The 25711-nt window shown below is 37.9% G+C and overlaps 1 protein-coding gene across 2 annotated transcripts in view; it reads left to right on the top strand.

Moving 5' to 3' along the window:
- LUZP2 (leucine zipper protein 2) overlaps positions 1-25711 on the top strand; it is a 362761-nt gene that overhangs the window by 284533 nt on the left and 52517 nt on the right. For both annotated transcript variants that reach the window (XM_028515921.2, XM_036029153.1), the window contains exon 7: positions 1392-1454. In XM_028515921.2, the coding sequence (XP_028371722.1) occupies positions 1392-1454 (63 nt within the window). The remainder of the gene's footprint in view (positions 1-1391; positions 1455-25711) is intronic.

Below are 25711 nucleotides of genomic sequence, written 5' to 3' on the forward strand. Positions count from 1 at the left end.
TCACATGGTTTAATGCATTTGACATCCATCTACATTGTTATATGTGTCTGTACTTAATCCTTTTTTAAAAATTGCTCAATAGTATTCTAGTGTTCCATTTCATGGCTGTACCATGATTTGTTTATTATTCACCAGTTAATGGACATGCAGTTTTTTCCAGTATTTGGCTGTTATGAAAAGAGATGCTCTAAACACTCATCTACACATTGTATTTTCTCTTGGGTAGATACCTACAAAGGGTTGCCCTATAATGCAGTATGTATATGCTTATACTGTGTTGCCAAGTTGTTTCTCAAGGTGACTGCATTATTTTATGTTCTCACTCAACAATTTTTTCAATCATCAGTGTTCAGGTGACTATGGTAACCTATCTGTTTGTGTTCTATTTCTTCTACTGAAAAATTGGAACCAATAATCTTGATGCAGAGAGACAAATGACTGAGGTTTTTAGGTTCGAATGTTCGAATTTGGATCTGTTCTGGAAAAATGGAATCACGCTCATCCACTGTGGTTTACCAGAATGTATTTCAATGTGGTAGCCAAACACGTCTGCTGAAAGAGATTCCTCTTACAAGCATTTGTGCATTAGTAATGGCTCTCTTAAAAAGCTCATACTTCTAAAGGGCAGGCACCCTTCACCTCAGCGTCTTGGCCCTCTAAGCGTTTCCTCACCTCCTGTCACTTCTGCTTGCTGCCTTCTCCTTGAACACATGTCAGATACAAAATTGGTGGTCAATTTAAACTTATCCGTACTTAATCTTCCCTTAATAAAGAATACAAATGAGCAGTGAAAACCGAGGCATACAATTGCAGAGATATATTTAGCATTTAAATTGGGGTTGGCCAGCCCAGTTGGTGTGTCTCACTTGGGTGGGTGTTGTCCCAGGAACTGAATGAAAGGTCACCAGTATGATTCCTGGTCAGAGCACAGGGCCGTGTTGCCGGCCGTTCCCACGGGCATGAACGGAAGTTAACCAACTGATGTTTCTCTCGCCCATCAATGCTTCTCATCCTCTTTCTCCCTCACTCCCCCTCTCTGTAAAACTCAAAAATAACATATTAAAATTAGTGTTAGCCAGGCCTGGGTGACTCAAATTCTTTCCATGAGAGGAAAAAGAGTAAGTCACTTTCTTTTAATATTACCTTTTAAAAATATGTTTTTGTTTTGTTTGTCTGTTTTTTAGCAGGCTTTGGTTTTCTCTCTTTGCCTAGAATAACTGGATGTCCTACTCCCAAAGTGGAGATGAAGCTTTTCTGTTTCATTTCCAAAATCATTGGACTCTCTCACTTAGCAGCAAAGTTCATTTTTGTGAAGTTTGAAAGAATTTTAATCATCAAATTTGAAAATGTAAATGAAATTAAAGCACTAATCCATATTTCTGCTCTTGCAGTCAAAAAAAATCCAAGCACAGCTGAAGGAGCTTCGTTATGGGAAGAAGGATTTATTATTTAAGGTGAGCATCTTTCTCCCTCCCCCTCCAACTTGTTAGCCCGGTTTGTAAATTATTTAAAATATGATTTAGCTTAAATTTCCAGATGTTCGCACAAATTAGAGTTGTATGTGACTGTATTTAAGATGTTCTCATTTTATTACCTACTTAATTAATGAAGATAAATGCAGATACGGTTTCCTGGGTACATTCTTAATCAAAGGCAGGCATCATTACAAAGTATTTAAAGTCCCTTTGTAACCTCCAATTACTGTAATTCAGCAATTGAGGGATATTATCTTTTGGAATATTTACATTAAGGAGAGCATGTATCCAGTAAGTGTACAGAGGTGAGGTTCACTGGTAACCTACATTCTTAACTTCCAGAGATCCTTCATAAGTATTATTAAGGGTTTTCATATTTAATTATTGTTATTTGATTTTGATTGTTGATCCTTTTCTTTCTTTATAAGACAATCAAGTCAAGATCTCTGCATAGTTAGACATCTACCGCCAACTGTGGATATGATAGTAAATAATACCCCCTCACCAAAGAGATCCATTTGGTAATCTCTGGTACCTGGTAATGTCATCTCTTATGGCAAAGGGGGCTTTGCAAATATGACTAAGTTAAAACCTTTGAAATGGGAAGATGATCCCAAATTATCCAGGTGGTTCCTAAACATCATCACGCAAGTCCTGATGACAGTGGGACAAAAAGACCTAAGTAAGAAAAAAAGTTCTGTGACCACAGAAGATGGGGGAGGAAAGACAAATGATTTCTCCCTTAGAGCCTCCAGAAAAAACCAGCCCTGCCAACACAATAATTTTAATCCCATATAATTCATTTTAGACTTCTGACTTCCATAACTATGATAGAATAAATTTGTGTTGTTTTAAACCATGTCATTTATGATAGTTTGTTATAGCAGCAAAGAATAACTAAAGATAATTTATTTTTATCTCCTTTGAGCATGGGAACTAAGAGCCAGGTGCCCTTAACTGTTATGGTTATGATACATTTGCATAGTCAAATGCAGTAGAATGATAAGATATTAGGCTCTTAGTTGTAAGAACAATAATTTGTTTAAAAAGATAACAAGTACAAATTATTTTGTGTGCAGTAATTGCTTTTAAAACTGTTTTCACAATGATGATCAGCTCAATCTATAAGTGTCAGGTTTAAAGAGGTGTAATGCTTCATTTTATAGAAGAGTTGAAAAATCCTGTAATTGTTTAAAAGTGGAAACTGTAGGAAATGACTTATCTCTCTTCTTTGGCGCCTTCACTTTTGGTGTAGAGTCATGAGAAGCCATTCCTTTTATGTCAGCCGATACTCATGAAATAAATACTCGTTCTGTGCAAGGTGCATCATGCTGCTTGCTCTTCCATAAATACACTCCCTGCCATTCCATTCCTTTGACCCTAGTTGTAACAGGACATTCCCCAGAACACCAAAGACACTGCTCATTAATTATCGTTAGAGCTTACCGATCTGTCCTTCTCAGCACTCTGCGCATTGTATGAAATAAATAGATAAGACAAAGGTATGAGACACAGGACATTTGCCTTTCTCACTTTAATCTTTCATTCTGAGCCTCTTGAGATCAGGCTATCTTAACCCATACATTCAGCTTTGCTTTAGCTTTTTGCAGTCATCCACAGTAAATAATTACAATAGAAAATGTGTGTGTGTTTTTGTTTGCAAAGAACTTTCTGATTGTCTGTGGGTTAGTTTAACTTAGTATCAGGAATGTGATAGCACAAATTCAAGTTTAATAGAGCTGGTAAATTTTAACTATTAGACAACCAGATTTATGTAAAGATAGAAATTCATTTGAAACTTTTAAAATATTTTTTAAGATTTTATTTATTTATTTTTAGAGAGGGATGGAGGGAGAGAGAGAGAGAGAGAGAGAGAGAGAGAGAGAGAGAGAGAGAGAGAGAAACATCAATGTGCAGTTGCTGGGGGTCATGGCCTGCAACCCAGGCATGTACCCTGACTGGGAATCGAACCAGCGACACTTTGGTTTGCAGCCCACGCTCAATCCACTGAGCTACACCAGCCAGGGCTTGAGACTTTTAAAATCTTTTGAATTTAATTTCTCAAATTGAAGAGTTATAGAAAGCAAAGTTGGGAAAAGAAAATGAGTATGCATACTAATGTTCAGTGATTTATTTTTTGTAATATGCCAATTACAAAGAAATTATAATTGTTGAATATAGATTAGTAATTTACCACCTTTCAGAAATTTCTAAAATGTTGGTTTGTTGAAAATCTTTTTGACTTGGAAATGAGACATTTTATATAAGCCTTGCTATTTCATGTAATTTTAGGAGGAACACTTGTGTATGAAATCAGGTGAATTGGGTATGGCTAGACTATGAAGTTGTGTAAATTAGAATATCCTCAGATTATACTCTGATTAAACTATGTTTAACAGAAAGATTTTTAATAAGTAAAATAACAAGAGATCTAGAAGCATGAGAATTTTATAGCTTGTTCAGGAGCTAAGCAATGTCAACAAGAACCTACATTTTCTCTCTCTCTTTCTTTTTTATTTTTTTTGTTTTTCTTCTTTCCATGACATGATCCTCAATTTACTAACTTGTTCTAGGATTTGACTCCTCCTTGTATTATGATAGTGGCTAAAAATCTATAGGCTGCTCCCCTCCAGCTATGTGTAAAATCAGAGTTTAGTGTTGCAATTTTTAAAAAGAAGAGAAAAATTTTAAGAAGTCATTCCAGACTTTGTCATGTATCCATGCAGAAGTGAATCCTTAGTGTTTTCAGCTTTTGTTGGGAAGGATTGTTTCTTTTTTACATAAGGTAAAATGGAAGGGGTTACCAACACCAAGCAACAGTTTCTGCTACAATGTAATTATCCACTCATCTTGATAGCAGTAATGGTAAACTCATCTGATTTGCTTGCTGCTATAGCCACAATGTACCTTTAGGTCTTGCATAAATGTATTTTAAGTGAATGAATGCATACATACATACATATATATGCACATATATACATACATATGTTGATGTATCAGGGCAGTAGATAGTAGAAACTCATATATTTAACCCTAACGATTTTGTGACCACAGAAATTCACCTATGAACCTTTAAAAATGAGCCCACAAAGGAAGATATTATGTCCAATAGTTTCCCTGAGAATCAAATTAAGTTTTAAATAGAATTGATGGCTTTGGTAAAGACAGACTTTAAAAGAGCAATGCCTATTGATGAAGCACTTAAATTTTATTTTAAAAATAATGTCATGTGCTGACAACTGCAAGGCATGTTGATAAATTGTATCCTTATTAATGCTTGAGAGCTGGTTTTTGACGGGGGAAGGCTGCCAACGGTAGTGAACATTCTCTGCTAAAGAAATCAGCGAGGCCCTGCTGACTGTGAACTGCCCAGGACTGGGGTTCCTTCTTATCCTTCTTGATTGCACTTGGAGCTGATAGTCTCTGGAATACATGCTTTCTGTCTTTGCTGTTCTATTTATGTTTGCATATACACTTCTTTTCTATTCCAGAAATATTATTTTTTCACTGTAGGCAGATTTCAAAAGTGTCAAAAAAGTATGAAGTGAAGAGATAACATTTAAAATACCACCACTAAGAAGAAACAGAGTGTTTTGAAATATTTCAATCTAGTTTCTTTAGATATAATAAGCTTTGTGATTAATATATATATACACGCATATGTATCTACTACTGTACATTATATGTCCTACTTTTCACATAATTTTAAAACATAAAAAAATCCTTTAATTATAATTGAGTTTCAAAAAACTTTAAATGAAAGTTTTCCATGATATCTACATGCCAAAGTGGCTTCAATATGTGAGAATTCACATGTATAGGTGGGTAATATGATTTCAGTTTACACTATGATGAAAAGGAGGCAGGGGCAGATTAACCAAACAATGCCTATGCACAACCCAGGGACATGGACAACCATACGGGGATTGGCTTGGGATGGGTGGAAGTGGGAAAAGGGAGAAAAGTGGGAATGACTCTGATAGCATCAACAATACAAATAAAATTTAAAAAAATGAACAGAAAAGAAACAGAAAATTTATTTATTATATTTAACTTGAAGTATAGTTTTTTTTTTAATGTGCATTCTGGTGGTTTTTAGATGTTCTTTTCTTTTTTTTTTTTAATTGTTGTTCAAGTACATTTGTCTCCATTCTCTCCCACTCCCCACCCCAGCCATTCCCACCTCCCACCCTCAATCCTACCCCCTTTGGCTTTGTCCAAGTGTCCTTTATACATGTTCCTGACAACCCTTCTCCCTTTTCCTTCCATTACCCCTTCCCACCTCCCCTCTGGTTACTGTCAGTTTGTTCTTAATTTCAATGTTTGTTCTCACCTATAAGTGGAGCCTAATCAACAAAACAAGGGAGCAAAATATAACCAGAAACATTGAAATGAAGTATACTTTTATATTGAACATGTATCTAATGAAAATAATTTAATATCGTTATTGAAAACTGTTAAATGCTAAGTAAGGGTACCTAGTACACATTACTTTTTTGAATTTGGATATTTTATAACTTTATTGAGGAACAATCGACAGACATTACTGTACATATTTAAAGGGTACAACATGGTGATTTGCTGTACACATACATGGTGGAATGATTACCGAGGTCAACATAATTAACATACTCAATCACCTCACATAGTTAACTCTTATTTTTTGTGTCTGAGGTGAGAATGATTTAGTTCTGCTCTGTATTAAAAGCTGTACCAATTTACATTCCCACCAACAGTGTATACGTATTCCCTTTTCTTCATACCCTTGCCAAAATTTGTTATCTCTGTCTTTTTGATAATAGCCACCTTTGAATTCTATGACATCCTACTATTAGCTATAGTCATGCTGTACACTCGATCCTCAGAACTTGTTCTTATAAACACAAATGTGTATGCTTTGATGGCCATCAACCCTTTCCCATTCCTTCCTGACCCTGGCAGCCACTATTTTCTTCTCTGTTTCTATGAAATCTCCTTTGTGTTTGTTTTTTTTAAGGGGGGAGTATTTGTGTGTATGTATGTTTTAAGGTTCCATACTTTCCACGTATAAGTGATACCCTGCAGTATTTGTCTTTGGTTTATTTCCCTTATTCTAACGACCTCCAGATCCAACCATGTTGTTGCAGATAGCAGTATTTCTTTATTTTTAATGGTTGCATAATATTCCAGTGAGTATATATACCCCATCTTATTTATTCATTCATCCACTGAAAGACATATAGGTTAATTTCATATCTTGATTATTCTGAATTACAGTACAATGAATATGGCTACACAGATATCTCATTGAGAGATGTATACAGAAGTGGGAATGCCCAATCATACAGTATTTCTATTTTTAACTCTTTGAAAAACTAACATACTAATTTCCATAATAGCTGTACCCATTTACATTGCCACTAACAGTGTGTAAGAGTTCTCTTTTCTCCACACCCTCTCCAACACTTATCCCTTCTCTTTTTGATAACACGAATGACATTATGTCTCGTTGTGGTTTTGCTTTGCATTTCTCTGGTAATTAGTAATGTTGAGTACCTTTTTTATATTCCTGTTAGCCATTTGTATGTCTTGTTTAAAAAAAAATCTGTTCAGGTCTTTTGCTAACTTTTGCATTGTATTATTTGCTTATCTACTATTGAGTTGTGTGAGTTCTCTATATATATATTAGATATTAACCCTTGGGCAGGTACATGGTTTGCAAATATTTTTTTTCCATTTGTAAGTTGACTTTTCAATTTGCTGATTGTTTCCTTCCAAGTACAGAAGTTCTTTAGTTTGATATATGCCTGCTGGTTTATTTTAGCTTTCATTGTCTGTGCTTTTGGTTTCTTATGAGAGAAATCACTGCCAAGAAAATGTCAAGAACCTTTTTCCCTATGTTTTATTCTAGAAGTTTTATGGATGCAAGTCTTACACTTAAGTCTTTCAACCATTCTGAGTTCATTTTTGTGAGTGGTCAAAGAGAGGGGTCCAGTTTTACCCTTCAGCATATGTCTGTCCAGGTCTGCCAACACCACTTACTGAAAAGACTGTCCTTTCCCCGTTGTGCGTTCCTGGTGTCCTTGTCAAACATCGGTTACTCATTGCCACCCACATTGAGCATTCCATTTTGCTTTGTTGTCTTGTACTTATGAACTCTTTCTTGTTATCCTCTCCTTAGGCTTCAGGTGGGTGGGCTTTTGTTTTGTTCCCCACATCCATTCTTTCCCTACTTTCCAACATTCTGAGACATTCAATTTGGATTTTTCAATTTGTTTCAGGAAAAAAAACTGACAGACCTACACTGAAGGATGCTGGATTTGTGATTGTTGCTCTTACTTACTGAACAAAATGAATTCAATAATACCATAATGCCTTTCATTATTTGAAATAAAATAGAAAAATACTTAAATTAGTGCGTATATGAAGGTTTTTAGTCTAATGATAAAATCATGTCTTATGCTATTAATTTACATGCAATCAATATCACATATGTTAGCATTTCACACTGACCCAGCGCATTGTTTCATCCAATCTTCACTTTAGTCCCCAAGAAGTGAGGATAAGTCGTAGTGTTACAGAGCACAACAAGGGGGGCCTGGGACGGTATACTATTACTGAAAGAAATCTCCAGGTCCATTTTGTCTGCCGTCTATAGGAAAGATGTCTCTCAATGCCAGAGATTCATGAAAAGGAAAGGAAATGTTTATTTAATGCTATACAAACTTAAAGTAGTGACCTAATGTCTTCATCAAAAATCCTAAAGCCTATTAAAACACCCACAAACAGACACAGTCCTTCCTTCCCCCTTTGCCCAGTCCAAAGTACCATGTCTCAGGAAAGGAAATAGAAGTCCATGGCTCAGCTGTGCTAGGCTGGTAGGCCGCCCTCAGTTCCCGGCACCCTCAGCTGAGTCGCCAAGATCTCTGCTCCAGCCGCGTGGTCCTCTCTCCTAGGGCCATGGGAGTCCCCACTCAGCCAAAACCGCATGGCTCTCCCCACAAAGCTGCAGGGAGGGGGGTTGCCACTCTGCCAAAGCCGAGTGGCAATTCTCTGCTAAAGCCACATGGTGATTCTCTCTCTCAGGGCAGGGGGAGTCCTCACTCTGCTAAAGACTCGTGGTTCTCTCTCCAATGGCTGCTGAGTCTGGGTTCTAATACCCGTGCCAATCTTCCTCTGCAGCCCCATTTCTGACTCCTCCTATAATCAGTCACACCTGCCAGTACTCTCAAAGCCTTCCAGCTTTACTGGGCTGCCATCATGAGTCTGGGCAGGTGTGGCCCCATGTCATGGAGCCAATCTTTTTCAAGCTCCCACGTAGGCACTGTAACTCTGGGGACCTGCCCCCCAGTTACCTCTTGGTGGGGAAGTTACTTCCATTCCCCTGGCTCAGAGCATGGCCACAGCTATTTAACAAATCTAAGTGACCAGCCAAAGGCTATAGATATGTTAAATGACCACACCAGAGCTTAGCTGCAAGGCTGTTGCTATGTGAAACAGCTCTCAATGGCCCTGCTCCATTTGTCCCCTCCCCCAATCCACACCTGGGGGGCGGGGCAGGGGGTGAGGACATCCTAAAATCTCCTGGATACCTTGAGTTCTGGACCCCATTCCAAATCCGTATTTGAGGCCCCCCTCTTGGCTGCACCTTGTAACAGTAGGATTCACTACATAGCGAGTGAATTGAGGCCTTGAAATATTTGACACTCAAAGCCACCAAAATACTTAATCGCTAAGCAAATTTATTAACAAATGGAAGCCACCACTATTCTATTCAGTTTATTTCAAGTGCAACTGACTTGCTGGAGTATTATGGATCAAGCCTATTGGACAGGGATGTATAGTTATTCCTTTGATAACTGTTTCTGTTAGATTCATTTATACCATTGTATCAAAATTCTGGCCTATTTGGTGATTCGCCAGCTGTGTCCTTTTTTTTCCTGAAACCCAGTCATCAAAATCACATGTGTTTTCCTTGGTACTTCCTGTAGAAACCACATGTGCTCAACGTGCTCTCTCTGCAGCTGTCTGCTCCTGCAAACAGAAACATCGCCGCGTGGATTTCCATGTATGGCCACCAACAAATGTCAAATTATTTCTGATGACTTCAATTATGTGAAGCAGTCGCCCCTTAATTTTAAACCCTTGTGTAAATTATATATAATTTTTGTACATCTGTCTCTCATTAACTTACATTTTTCTCATTTACATGATAAACCATTTTAATGAACAAAGCATTTTCAGTGCCATTTGCTATGTGTCAATTCATCTCCAATTAAATGAGCTTTGGCCCTAAAAGTGTAGGTACCTTGCAGAATTGCTTAAAGGGGTTAGTAATTGTGTTTTCTTACATAATTCAAAAAATGTTGAAGTTTTCAAAACACATCCCATTGCACCTCAACATAAATGGTGAGTTTAATCAGGGTAGGTAATCCTGCTACCTCAGCATGGATTGGGAAGATAGCACTCAGAGAAACTAAGAGGGTTGTCTGAAATTACAGCATTAGAAAGATGCAGAGTTTAATTCTAACCTAAGTCTGTAACTCCACTACCACGTTTGCCCTTGTTATAGTCCTGTTTTGTATCTTAGAATGATTTATATATTGTACTTTCAAAAATAATTTTTAATGCACTCAAAGATCTGACTGGCAAAAATGCATAGATGGGACTATACCTTAGTGACTTAAACAACATACTATGTGTTGGCGACTAAATTCGGTACATTTCCTTAAAAACATAATTTTTGTTTCACAAATAAGATGCTTTCAGTATTGAATTGGCACTGGTTTGGGACAGAGACTTCTTTTCTGGCTCCCCTATATGTCAGTGATCCACTCTAAGAGTTTTTAAAACTACTGGATAAGGGCATGCTCTCTGATAAAAAACAGGAGAGAACTAATTGACATTGTCTAAATCAACCTAACTTTTCAGCCTTGTTGTCACTAAACAAACAAACAACAACAAGAACAACAACAACAAAAAAACATAGAGGTTTGCCTGCCAATCACCACAAAAGCCAAACTGGTGAGGCAGATGTTGGTGCCAAAGGAAAGAGGTTGTATTCAGGTGCTCTGTGACATGGGAGAAGGGTGGACTCCTTTCTCAAAGACCATCTCCTCTTTCAGCCGTGGAAGAAGTTCAACAGCCCTCAGCAAGGCCCAGAGTTCTGCTCCATTTTAAAGTACAGTACTTTGGAGCCTACAGGCAGCTGCTAAGTGGTCACCGTCCCCATTCAGGTAGCTTTGCTTATTTCCAGCTCTGTCCATTTCAGCTCTCTCCTATAGCCTGCCTGTGGAGGAGGCATGGCCATGGGCCAAGCAGTTGCCACGACTGTATGGTCACCTGCTCCTGGGTGAGAAGGCACACAAATGCCAGGGCTAGTGAGTCACTAGGTAGGTAGGAGATAGCGAGGATCCATCCTGGAGACCTTGGGCCACGTGACTATTTGGGCCATGGAGCTCATGGAGAGAACTGGTGAGTGCACCATGTGAGTTCACGTCGCGAGAAAAAGAGAGATCTTCTTTGTTCCCCTGGGATTCTATTAGTTTAGATCTAGGGCATAAGAGGTGCTTTCTCAAAATGACCAATGAACTTCCCAAACTTTTGCACGCTTTGAATAGGTCCATCTTCCCACCAATCCCTTCCTTCTGCTAGGCTAGACTGACAGGCTTCTTTGGTCCAGAACCTCCTCCTGTGCCATTTTGACTTCTATGTCCCATGTGCCTACTTTCACCCAGTACCACCCCCAGTCTGGTACCGGAGGGAGTAGGGGGAAGGGCTTTCCTTTCTATTCGGGTAGGCTGCTAGGTTTTCATGCAGTCAGTGTGAGAAACTCCCCCTGCCACCACCTTGGCTGATGTCAGGTGGCACTCTGGCACTCTGACTGACTGGTTTATGGTAACATTGTTGCTTCCACGCTAAAAACACAAAAGCCAACTGGCCTCGTTTATTTTTAACTTTTAAAAATATTCACCAGATAATAAAGTACATATACGGATTTTTAAAGGAGGCATATTTCCTATCAGAAATCTTAACATATTTAAGTTTAGTAAATACTTTTTCTCAAAAAAACATTGGAATGTCCCAAATACTGAAAATCACTAAAAATACAATACTTAAAAAGCATCCAAACCCAGAGTCTTAAAGTGACTTATTTGTGATTGTGCGAATTCAATACACATTTCCTGACTTCACTCATCTGTTGAAAATTATTGACTGAGCAGGAATTTCCTGTGAGGCATTGGGCAGTGTTTTTTCCATTTGACCAAGATTCTTGATTCCTCATTTAAATTCAAAGGGCACATTACGTGAAGATATTGACTCGGAATTTTTTCAAACTTTTTATAGTTTGTGTATGGCAATTTTTTGAATAGGAGTCTTGTATAAATTATCAGATTATTAAATTGTCCATAAGCACCCAGATTTAACAGTTTTGCTGTGAACTATTGCTTTGAATATTGACCTTAACCTTCTACTATTCTAAGGTCTTTTAGGGAACGGTAAACAGAGTTTTCTCCGGTTAGTATTGGTCACACTATGCTCATCATTCCAAGTTCATCTTTTTATTTCTTACTCTGTTCACTTGTGGAAAACTGAGGTGTCTTTTCTAATCGCCACACTATTGACTATGTTAGAAATAATTTTTTGAAAATACTTATAATTTTAATATTCTTAAAATTTTACCATTTTAACTAAATTTACCAATAATTCAAGATTTGGAAAAATGATGTGGCCTATCACATAGGAAAACAAAACAATTTAACATCATTTTTAGAAGTGAATACCTTTGTGTGTTCCATTTCCCATTCTGTGCCTATTCCACATCTTGCTAATTAATGGATCATGGTACTCTTTCCTGCTGAGCTTGTAGCTAGCCTCAAAATTATTCCCATTCCACATCCTGAAGCAGCTCCCCAAAGTCCGTCATAGTTGGTACTCAATATAAACCTATCTGCCATCCCTGAACAAGCTTTCTACAGTTTGCCTACACATATGAAGCCATCCTTCAGTCTCTTGAAAGCTACTCTTGCAGGATTTGCTCACTATTGTCTTACTGTTCCAGTAAGTAATAATTGTTATTTATCTGCAAAAACATTGTAAATATGTAGTCTATAAACCAAGGAATATTAAGAGGATATAGCACAGGTGGTTATCTTAGTGCAGAAAATCAAAATAAAGACAATTAACTTTAGACCAACCCTAGAATTTTTCTCTTTGGGTCTGAGAGGGTAGGGTGAGCCTTGAACTGTTGACCTCCCTACCAACCAGTTATCCTATTGATCTTGTTGCTTGCATGTCATGGATTAGCAAGCTGTCCTCTCACTGAGAGGAACCCCCAGCCTTTACTAGGCTCAGCTGACTCTGCGTATTTCCTTGCTTGGAGCATATACAGAGCAGTGGTGCCATCGTGAGACTGTTGGGGAAATCACTCCATGTAGGACTTGCCTGGGAGATGACCAATTCAGTTCTAAGAACAATAAATACCAAGTAATGCACTGGTTTCTTGGGTCCTATATACTTCTATTTTCGGCACATTATTTTTTTTTAATGTGGGGTATCTGTTTCTTCTGTGCTGCATACTGCAAGGTCAACACTTGTTTCTAAGAACTCACCTTAGATTTTAGAGTGTAGATTAGACATCATGGCCTGTTGTAGAATCAAATTTGAGCTCCTTGGAAGTACTGCTCAGGAACAAGCTGCATGCTCAAGTAGCTTTCCATCTCTAATTAAAGAATAGAACCATTACACTAGTGTCTCTATTCTAAACATTTTTAATGTAAGGTAATATGAAAGAAGAGTGAAGAAAATATACAGTAATTTTACTCATTATACAATTATGTTTTAAAAATGCCTTGTTTTCCATATTTTTCACCTTAATGTTGATGCCAACTGTAATTTCAGAAAACAACAGTAAGGTATTGTCCTCCTTTTGCACATTTTAGTAACATATTTAGATGCTCTCCTTTGTCATGGCACGAGAAGTTTCTGAGGCATATTCATGAATTGACTCAATTTACTTCAGTTCACATATCATTGTTGTTACTCAGTTACCAGGGTGTTTGTTAACGAAAGCCTGCAAAAGAGAAGAAGCCGATTACTTCCAAAGGTAACTGCATAGAAAGCTGCTTAAACAGACACAATTTAGAGAAACTGTAATAAGAAGATTTCTCCATAGTTTACACAAAGGAATGTGCAGTTTGTGAAGGTGAGAACAGAATCCCTGAGTAGTACCTCCTGGTAGTCTTTCACAGCGGCAACACTACCACTTCAATTACTGCCCTTAGTAGGTCTCTTAGAGAAAGATTTCAGCATTCTCTGTTTCCACCATCGTCATTTGGACCGCACAGATCCCTTGTGAGAAACAAGTTCAGTCAAGTTATTATGTGCATTTTCAGGAACACAGAACCTTCACATGAGAAAGGTCCTGGAACACTTTTCATTCTTGTCTCTTGCACAGTCTTGGCTATTCCTCCTGCCAGCTATACCCCTGATTATAGATATTCAGTGACTAATGTTCACAATATTCCAATGTGGGTTTTTTCCCTCCTTACAACATTCTGACTGTTCAAGAATCCCCTTCTCACTCCCAGTTGTGGGTGACTTTTTTACATACCAACCTGATTCCCACAGGCTCGTCTCTCTAGTGCATTTCCCCAGTCTTTTTTTTTTTTTTTTTGCTGTTGTTGTTCCTTCCCTGGTGTTGGACTCTGTTTGCCTTTTTTATTCTCTGTGTCCACTTTTCTAACAACTTTCAAAAGGAAAATTGGAGTTCATGATGTAATTGATTTTTAAGTCCTAGAAACATTGTGGCTTTAACCAAGGGTGGAACTCAGTTCATTACTGTCAGTGAAATAAACTGGGAGGTGAAGCGAGGTGTAATATTTGAATAGGTAATAAAAAATATTCCAGTGCTCTGAACTCACGCTACTTAGCCAGAAGCCAACGTTTAGTCAGCCACACACATTTTTCCATTTTCTCCCCAGTTGCATAATCTCTCCTTTTATCAGTCACAAGTAGCATCTCCTTCCACCCTGCCTCTAACCATCACTACTCTGCCACCAGAAATAGAAATGTCAAAGTTTCCTGAGGCTGAAAATATCCATACAGGGTACAGTAAGTGATGAGCGGAAACTCAATGAACATGTTTTGGGTAAAATCTTTTTGCTTAGTCAGTACTTCTTGCCACAAGTTAGAGAAGCCACGGAGCACAGTGAAGAAGCACCTTCTGTGGGCTCTGGTTGTCTGTTTGCTGCAAGAAGAAGAAAACAAAACAAGACACTTCTAAAAAAGACTCTTTTACAACTTGGACTAATCTGTGTATAAAAATTCTTACTTATATCAGTCTTAAGCATCATCTACTGACTATTTTGTCCAGTTTTTCTTCCTTAGTAGATGTACATTGAGATGGTAAGAAGACATACAGTTGCAGTCAGGGCCTCGGGGGTCTTTATTAACTCTTTCACTTACCTGGAAACTGAGCTAAAGGGGCCACTTAGCCTTGTTGGGTATCAGTCCCTCTGCCAGAAAACTATGAATAAGATAAACCCACATGCTTCAGAGTTATTCAGCAGGATCAAATGAGATCAATATGCAAATTAATTTTACAGAATATTTTACACACATTTCATTATCAGTGAGTTGATTTTTTTTGCAGAGGATAATTTACTTCTCCAGGTTTTAGCAAATCACATTTTCAGAGTCTAAACAATTGTTTTCTTAGTCACATTCCTCATACTTCGCAGTCACAGGGTTGTGTAAAATCATACTCTAGGTCTTTTTTCCTCCTTTAAAATACAGAGCCTCCTGGGAAGCCAGGGGGAAGAACAGTGCATCCCCTTCATTTCAAGCACATATATTTGTTTTACCAATTTGGAAATGAATGAAAAATAAGAACAGTTTGGAGAGAAAATATTTCATTTTTGTTAGTACTTCTGTGATGATCAAGGACTAAGGCCATAATAGCTTTACAGAAATGAAACTGTTGAGATATATATATATTTCTGATAAAATGTTTATACAGTTACTTTAATTAAAAAATAAATTGATATAGAGACCAAGAACTCAATTGTTTCTTAACAAAATTGCTGTTGACCATTGTCTGGGGACAGAGACATGAAAGATTTCATTCTTTTTTCAAATGACTTGAATACGTTGTTTGTGGAAATAACATGAAAATTGTCTCTAATCTTAAACAGACATATAAGAGGCCTTTGCTATAGTAATTTGGTTTTATCTTGAACAAACTTGATAAGCTAATATAATAATATATTCATTAAAATCTGTAAAATTTTTAAAAGTGATATTAAAAGTAGCTATCTGAACTCCCTTCTTGTTTCAAATTAAACAGAAGAGATATATTAACTCAATATGACATCACTCCCCCTTTTTTCATTTATTGAATTTGTTTTTACTTCAGATACATTGTTGATAATGGTGATTATATAGTTCTGTTTACAGTTATGTGAGCCCTTTTATGTGCAGGGTGCTTGGATTTTAATGTTACACTAGTCTGTAAGAGCCCTGTAGAAATCAATTATAGTCTTGGACATTTTCTATTCAATTCTAGCTGTTTTAACAATAATCCCCCTGATTACTAAAGGTGTTCTGGCTGCTGTTTTGTAATTTTACCACATGTAGGGGGCTCCTGCGTATCTCATTACCCTAGAGAGTACTGGCTGTGATGGCCTATGGGCCGCACTTTAACTTGTATGTTTCTAGGTATTTAAAATATCTGATGTGAAAGGTGTTTTTTTTTTTTAATCTTAAAATTCTGTAGACATGGTGTAGTTGAAAGAACCAGCATTTAAAATCAGGTGATGTGAGTTCCCTTTCAGACCTTTCACTTAACTTACTAGCATTTCATTTGCATACAGACCTCTGAAAGACAGTATTTACGTTTATTATTTAATGAACTTCTTCTCCCATTACAGCTGACATCTTGCAGCACACATAATAAAGACAAAGCTGTGTGACAAATTTCTCTGCCCTCTGGGTAGGAAGGGACACAGGCCAGCTTACAGTTAATTTTATTACCACATGGCAAGTGTTTCATGAGCATTTCATCTCCCGCTCTTGGGGCAGGGGTCAGTGAGGGGAGACTCAAAACTCAGTAAACTTTGGGACAAGCTTTATGAAGAGTGACATGGGATTAGATCCTGAACGCATTGCACCGAAGACTGCACTTGCTAGGTACTCTGTAAATATTTGTGGAAAGGAAGGGGAGCGTCAAAGAGTATGTGAGAAATGCTGTCTTTACTGACAAGACAGTACAGGCTAGGCATAGGTGGGGTTGTTTGAACATGCATCGCTGTTTTACAAATTGTCATCGAATGTGCTGAAACATATGGTGGTGCATGTGGAAGGAAGCAAGAGAAGAGATGGGGAAGACAACTTGTGCTAAATCGTGACAGACATTGATGGTGTCGTTAACAATTTTTAGAGAAAAGTATCAATATTTTTTTATGGATAGTGTTTCTCTGTGTTGATGGGGAAAGGTTTGAGTTCCTGCTGGCTTGTATGTGAAAATCAACCTCCCTGTCTAATTTGATCCCCTCCCATTGGTCCCAAATGGGTTATCTTTCTCGCCAGTGAGGCAGACACCGGCAACAATTTGACACTACGCGGGCTCCTCTTGACTGACCAGGAAGCCTGCCGTTTCTGGTTCTGTTTTACTTATTTCTATTTCTATTTTTGTTTTTTAGCAGTTATCAACTTAAATTTCTTTTGACCTTAAAGTAAATGAAGGACAAAATGAGAGGGAAAAAGAGGTCGATGTGTAGAAATATACTCAGGGAAGAAATCTCCCCCAAACACATCACAGTCTAATATTTTCATATGCATTTTAATAAGCAGTTTAATGAGACTGGAAACTGTATTGCTGCTTAATGGGGTATAAGAGTTTTCTCATTTAAAGTCATCTCTTAGGCTGTGAAAGGAGAGGCAGACTTGAATATTCTGAGTAATAAAGAAAAAAGTGGGAGCCCTTGGGTTGGTCTTACCTGTTTTAAATATTTATTGAGCCTGTGTTTTATTTAAAACTGGTCTTGCGGTCTTCATCCCCAACTCATACAAGAAGCAGCAGTTAACAGCAGAGACTCTGGATTCAGATCTTTCCATTTAATACTGTCAATTTCATTATAGATTTGGAAGTGAGTAAACATGTCTTTGTTCTCACCTATAAAATGAGATTAATGTTAGCTTTTATATTATAGTTTTTTTTGAGAATCTAATGATGTGATACAAGGAAAATATCAACTTATAGTATTCTGGCACATATTAATAGCACAAATATCAGCTATTATTTTTCCAGAAACAAAAAAATACTTTCCTTTGATCATAATATTGATAACCAAGTATTTGTGGTTCTACAAGAAGCTGGGATAAAACCCAGGCTCTTTTTACTCTTAAGTAGGTATTGCATAATTGCTCTGAGCTCTTTTCCCAACTACAAAGTGGAAGTCATCACTACACTACAGAAATGATGTGTGTACAGATTGGTAATGTGAATCAGCAGCTTCGTAGGCACGTGGCAAATGCTGGTTGCCTTCATCTTCTCATCTGGATTGTTTTTTGAAATACATGCAAATAGAACTGGAAGGATGAATTTATCCCCATTTTTCATGTTGCTGTAGGCAAGCCTGAGAGAGGACTGAGAGGAACTGTTGTGTTTAGATAAGAGGGACATCAATGTAATCCACAGGGTATATCCCACTGGGCACATGAATCTTCGCACTATTTGAGGAAAATATAGGAAGTCCATTCCCTTCCAGCACTCGTATGTGAAGGTGCTGTGGCACCCTGAGGTGTTGACTAGCAATGCATTATATTTCGTAATTCTACCAAGCTTTCCCTGGTACCATAACTGGGTTTTACTTTTCTTAATTCTGATAGGATTTTCCAAAACAGTGATAGAACTTTCATTCAAAATTTTGCACAGTAAATTATATCATTTCTTTCTTTTTATTTTTTGTATTTTAATTGTTGTTCAAGTACAGTTTTCTGCCTTTTACCCCCATCCCAGCTCACCCCGCAGCCCTTCCCACCTCCCTCCTGATTCTATCCCCTGCCCCTTGTTATTATTATCCATGATTCCTTTATACTTGCTCTTGCTCATTTCTTATTTTGAAGTTTTATCTGGTTAGTTTTTGTATTGAGAGGAAAGTATATTAATCATGGACTATAATTGTACAAATATAGAGAAAGAGAAAACAATCATTTTTATTTCATTGTAATTTATTTTTAGCATAATACTTATTCAGTAAGAACTGACCAACCAGTGGGTATGGAAACATACCCCAAGTAGTTAGTGTACAATCCCTTATGCCACTGAATCATGGATGTCTGTGTAAGAAATTCATATAAATCTCTCTTGATGAGAAGTGTGTAGCAATTCTTTGTTTTTACAGTTCATCATGCCAGTTAAATACTCTGAATTTAGGGTATAAATGACCCAGAAAGCAATCTTGGATGTGTCACCAACTAGGGTAATTTGGGGCAAATTTTTCAACTGCAGGGTTTTAACTTCTTCAATGCGTAAAATCAGAGCGTTCATAGTTTTGTGCAATACCTAGAGGACAATCAAATGCATTACAAAAATTAGTTCGTATTATCCTCCTCTTTTGTCATTTTTATTATTTTCTTTTTTTCAGTTAGAGAAAATTCATTCTCCCGATTCCCCTCCGTACTGTTCACAGTGCTCTGCGTTCAGCTGCCCCATTCTGCGTCCTGTGGTGGTTACCTGTTTCCGCACCACCTTGCCCAACAGAATCCTACAATCCTGTTTGGAGAGAAGTTCATCTAATATTAATTTGTTTTAATTTATTTAATCCAAAATGGTGATGTCCGCCATCCCTGTTTTAAGTATCTCACCTATATATGCGCCATGAACAAAAATAAGTGACATGTTTTTCCCATTCAACAATGTCTACAAATCATACTATCAACTATTATTTTATTTTTAATTTTAATTTATTTATTATTTTTTAAATATTTTATTTATTTATTTTTAGAGAGAGGGGAAGGGAAGGAGAAAGAAAGGGAGGTAAACATCAATGTGTGGTTGCTTCTCATGTGCCCTCCACTAGGGACCTGGCCTGCAACCCAGGCATGTGCCCTGACTGGGAATTGAACCAGTGACCCTTTGGTTCATAGTCCAGTGCTCAACCCACCCAGGGAAGTAACTATTATTTTAAATGTCTAGTATTTGGTGGACAATGTGGTACTAACTCACACATGTGAGATCGCATAATCTTCACACCAAATTTTTAAGGCAATGATTTCAAACTCACGTACACGTTAGTATCATGTGGAGACTTTTTAAATTTCTAAAGCCCAGAAATTAAATTATTTAGCCATTTAATAGCTATTAGGCTCTTAAATTTTTAATAGCCCTCAGCCTATTTAAAAAAATGCAGGGGTGGAGTAAAGACATAAAGTACTTTTTGGAGCTTCTCACTTAATTTCAATGTAAAGAAAAATGTGGGAATTACTGCTTTAAGGACAGTTCTATTTGTATCAACCACAGACTGCAGACAGCTCTGTGAGATGAGGGCACTGACTTCAGGAGCCCCTGCACCCAAACATTATTTTATACAAATTTCAATTAAATTAAAAAAACTTTAAATATGTACATATGGTGCATAAACATACTTGTAAAATATGTATATGTACACACACAAGGACAGACTGCAGTATGTGAGAACTGATACAAAGTAGTGAGGAGGAATATTGGAAAACCCAATATCAATTTTGGGCATGGCTGAGGGTGTGGTGTTATGGATGAAGCATTTAAGACAGATTTTGAGGGAAAGCTGAGGTTTCAACTGACTTTGGTGAGTTTATGCAAGTGTGAACATTGGAGGTGTTTCTGGGTTTTTTTGGAGGCAGATGGAACAGCATCATCAGACAGCCTAGTGCATGAGAGAGCATGGGGGGGTTGAACTTGGCAAAGAGTGAAGGGAGATAGTAGTGACCTGGCTGCAACTGAGACCTGGGGTCAGAAAGGCAAGATGTGCCTAAGTCAGATATTGGGGTGTCTACTATTCCATGGTTGGGACTTGAACTTTGCTATTTATTACTGTGCTGAATTTAATTTAAGGCTATAAGGATAGATCACCATTAATACACATTATGCCCATATCTACATTTAGCAAAGTTTTGATTTTGAGTGCACTGCTGTGGAAAGCAATGAGTGCCAGTTCTTCTCTTTAAATCTGTGCAGTTGAAATCCTAAGTCCTTTGCAAGCTGGAAACCACGTTTTAGCATTAATTGTCAGATGTCACTGGCAAGAAGCACAGTTCCCTGAATAGACTCCTATTTGCGAGTTCCAGAGATTAGCAATATAATTGGATGTCAAAATGCATTCTTTCTGCGTGGTTCTCTCCTCCTCCCTGCTGTTTTCGTAATGGGAAAGCCTGAAAGAAATGAAGCAGGTGATCTTACTTATCTTATTCTGGAACTCAGAGAGGCCTACAGTAAGAGGCAGAAAAATGTTTCCAACATGACTGCACATTTATTTATAACCACAGAAAAAGTGATTGTAAAATATTTCTTCTAAATATTGTTCTACATCTTTACATTTGCAGTGTCACTTTAGGCTTTCCATTCCTGAATTACTGGCAGGGCTTGCTGCCTTCAGTCTCTCCTTCTCCAAGCATCTTCCTCACTGTCAAAAGGAGGACTGCCTGTTTAAGTTATACATTTGCCCGTTATTCTACCTCTGAGCCCACCAATACCTGTCCATTCCCTCTGTAGGAATAAGTCTGACCTCCTTAGTATATGGCTTGCAAGGCTCATCCCTTCCACCTCATCCACAATGAATACTGAGCCATTGAAGATTTGCCTTCTTATAGTTTTCCATTACTTAAATCTGTGTTTTTCTTGTTTTCTTTCCCTACCATTTCTTTCTGGCATCTCTTCACTTGGTTAATTCTTAATACTATTTTTAATTACCTGCAGAGCTCATCATGCTTGAGGTCTGCCTCTCTCCTTGGGCAGAACCTGTATTGCCTTACCCCTGGGCTGGCACTGAGGACAACTGCATATTTCTTCTTGAAGGGCACCATGGCTCTATGTCAGCATGCCTGGCAGTGGTAGCATCTGGTCTTCTTAGCTCGGCTCTCCCTTAGCAACCTCCACCTTATGAGTGACTGGAGTAGGTGGTGGGGGGCCAGGGATCAGGTCTCAACATACTTGCTTTGTCTTACACAGAATAGAACTTTCACTGAACACTCCTAAATGAAATAAGAACTCTTTGCCTGCCCCTGGCTGGGTGAAACCATAGCCACAAGACAGGGAGCTTAAGGGAAGGGAACCTATCTTCTTGGCTTCACTCTCTTAAAGTAGAAACTTCAGTGTAGAATTTCTATCACACAGAGCTGGGGAGGATTAGGAGGGCATGGTTAATGATTCTTAATTAGAATAGTTAATAAGTTAATAGTTAAGAAGTTAATCTTCTTAACCAGATTTAGTAGATTATTTAAAAGATTGTATTTACTTATTTTTAGACAGAGGGTAAGGGAGGGAGAAAAAGAGGGAGAGACACAGCAATGTGTGGTTGCCTCTCATGCATCGCCCACTGGGGACCTGGCCTGCAGCCCAGGCATGTGCCCTGACTGGGAATAGAACTGGTGACCTTTCGGTTTCCAGGCTGGCACTCAGTCCACTGAGCCACACCAACCAGGGCGAATTTAGAAGATTTTTTTAAATGAATATTTATGTATAGTCTATATGCCCTTAGGACTATTTCCAGTGACTTTTAATGGCATTCTAAAAATTAATTCTCACCAGCAAAATGATTGTTATACTAAAAAAATGTCATTGATCTCCTTACACTGCTATTCTGAAAAACGCACCCAATTATTACTCAGTTTTAAAACCAGAGATTGGGTGGTCTCTTCCCAGAAGCCTTTCCTGACGCCCTGAGTTGAGGTATGGGGTCATGCTCTCCTTCTACATTGTATTGAAAGTGTCTTTCTATGTCTCCTCTGGTTCTATTCTCCTCTATTTTCCACTTCCTCTCTCCCTTCCTATTCTCCTCTAGTTTTAATTTCCTAAAGTTCTTCCCTAGCCTTCTATTTCATCAGTGCTTACTTAACCTTTAAAATGCAGTTAAGGTCCATACTCATTAGCATTCTTTCCTCTCTCTTTCCTTTCAAGTCTAAGGGCACTTTTCTACACTTTGTGAGCACACTATGTATATTTCTGTTTTAGTGCTGACTACACTACAGTTAAAATACATCTGCATTCCACCTCAATAGTGTCTATAAACTCCTCAACTACATTTTTTTTGTGCCTCTAGTATCTAGGGCAGCACTAGACACATAGTAAAAACACATGAGTTGATTCAATGCCTACATATTGAGAGTAAATCATGTGCCAAATACCACACAAGGTATTAGGGATACAAAGGTTTAAAGTAACATATGTTATACTCTGCCCTTATGTAGCAAATGACCTAGTAGATAAAATAGGTATTGATAAAATAGTTCAACAAAAGTGAGAAGTGCAGAAATGAATCTGTACATAATATTCAGAAAGGTGACAATGTCAACTGATATAGTTAGAGGTGTGAGGAGGGAAGAGATGAGGAAGGGGCAACTGAGATGAAATAAAATGGCAAATTCTGCTTACGCAGAGAGGGGCAGTGGGGAAGAGCTGAAAACAGAGAGTTATGCATAGCAACCACCCAGTGCGGACTGAGCAGAGAGATTTAGGGTCTGAGTGTTTCCTGTGGCTGGAAGACCCAGTATAAAAGAGAGAGACAATTAGCAGGAAAGGTAGTACTCTAATATTATGGGGCCAGTAAGGTGTTTTATTCTAGGAAAGTGTTCAGCCAACCACAGTCAATTCCTACCTGTTACTTACCTATTTTTGTATGACCTGCAGCTAAAAATGGATTTTGATTTTTTAACAATTTTATTTAAATGATACTTTAGTCAAAAGAAGAATAACAGTTTAGGATCTGTGAATATCATTTGAAATTCACTTTCAGTGACAAAGCAACAACAACAAAACCCCAGCATTGGAATGCAGCCACTCTCATTGGTCTGTATACTGCCACTGCTTGCCTTTGTGTTACAGGGACAGAGGTAGGTACTTGTGATACAGACCATATGGCCCACACAACTATCTGGACCTTTATAGAAAAATATATATTTTTTGTCAACTCTAGTTCTGTAGTAATAGAAAGTATTGAAATGTCTTAGTCAAAATATTTAAAAGGAGCATAATCACATAGTCATGTTTTATTTTTGGAGGAAGAACAATGTGAAGGAAGGAATACTAGTTAGAAGGTGTGTAAGGAGTTCTCCTAGACCCGTGGGGTGCATGGTTATGAGTTGCATGTGTTGCATGCATGGGTTGCATGATTTGCTAGGAAGACTTAAGGAATTCAGCAACTAGTCATATTCATAACTATGATTTTATTACAGCAAAAAGATACAAAATCAAGTCAGCAAAGGAGAAAGGGGCATGGAGCAAAGCTCAGAGGGTAAAAAGCTCTGGTTTCCAAGAGTCCTTGCTCAGTGAAGTCAAATGTTCAAATGTGGACTCCTAGACTCCTTGGTCCAATGTGCTTAATTTCTTTAAGGACGTGTACTGACAGTATGTGTGAAATGTTTCTACTGAAGAAGTTTGCCTGAGCCTAGGAGCTCAGGGTTTTTATTGTATATTAGACATGTAGGCACCCTCTGCCTAGCATATTCCATCACTGCAAACTTCCAGAAAGCAAGCAGGTTTTTGGGCATAATTCATATTGTTTATAGAGAGAGTTTAGTAGCACTGAGCCACTCTTGTCAGTGAAAGCTTCCCAAAATCCAATTTCCCAGATGCTAAAGGCCAACCTAGCCTGTGGGTCTTTACAAGGATAGCACTTTCAGTCCTGGTACAGAATTTTAACCGTTTTCTACATATGAGACTATCACAGCAGTATAGATAGACATGGGAGTAAACTGGACTGAATTTCTAAGGTGTACATGGAGAAAAGCAGCCAGAGTTGAATGCTATTTAAAAGGAAATACGTGCACGATTTAACCTTGTACTGAATACGGTAGGTGAAGAGTAAGGCAATATCAAAGATTAGGCAGGAATTTGGCTTACTAGCCAATGTTAGTAAACTATCCTTTTCCAAAGTTGCATAGTAATTCCAGTTGAAGAATGAACTGACATTATGGAGGAGGGAATTTAGCTGATCAATTTGGTTATCTCACATTTCAGGAAGCACCATGGTTTTATGTGCTTATATGAATATATATTTAGTTTAGATACGCTTATGTGTATACACATACATATGTATGACTTGGGCATTTCTCTGAAGGTATTGTTAAAATGATATTTTTCACCTTTAAGGTCTGAACCAGTTGAAAAGTAGCACAGCTATTTTAGGTTGTGAAGGGAAAGCTTTCTCCTGAAACTACACACACACACACTCACACTCACACGGATCTTGTTTACTTTCTATCAACCAGCATGGAGGTAAGGCAGTTCTAAAAATATATATTTCTCATCCACTAGCATTGATGGTTGTACTGGCTTAATTTAAGCACCTACATTTGTGAAACATTTTGAATGTACATATGTTGAAGTTACTGCTCTCTTTGAAATACATCGGGTTTATGCTCTTTGTTAAGCATATAAATAAGGATGTGCGTGTTCCACTGAAGCATGCTGGGAAAACTATGATCATCATTGAAAACCTCACTCCATGAGTCTTCTGGGGCAGTGATTCTCAATGCTTCCTTTCTATCAACATTTATCTCCAGATATTTCAAAACACCAAAGCTCATGCCAAGCCACTTGAGATTCTGCTTGAGTAGGAGAATGGTTATTTTTATACACAGTGACATTGATCAAAGAACTTATGACTGAGATGTGTAGAGTTTCACACATGAGAAATGATCAGAATCTTTGGAAAGGATTTGAAAAATTTTTTGAATTCTCTACCTGAAAAAATTCAAGTCTCTCTTCTCTTCCTTTCTTATCTGAGATGAGCTTAATGTAACAGTTTTTTTGTATCTCACTCATCCTGAGCTCTTTTGATAGATTACTGGGTTGAGGAGGTGAATGGATGCTGCAACATGGATGGGCAGATGGACAGAGACATAGATGATGGGAAATGGATAAGTGGATGTGTATGTGAGTAGGTAAGCAGAGGAATACATAGATAATAGGATACAGGGTGTGTGAGTGGAAGGATGAATGAGGAATGGATGAGTTGGCTAAGTAGCTGAATTGATGAGTGAATGGGTAAATAAATGGG

Source organism: Phyllostomus discolor, chromosome 6 (assembly GCF_004126475.2).
Source record: "Phyllostomus discolor isolate MPI-MPIP mPhyDis1 chromosome 6, mPhyDis1.pri.v3, whole genome shotgun sequence".
Classification (NCBI taxonomy): domain Eukaryota; kingdom Metazoa; phylum Chordata; class Mammalia; order Chiroptera; family Phyllostomidae; genus Phyllostomus; species Phyllostomus discolor.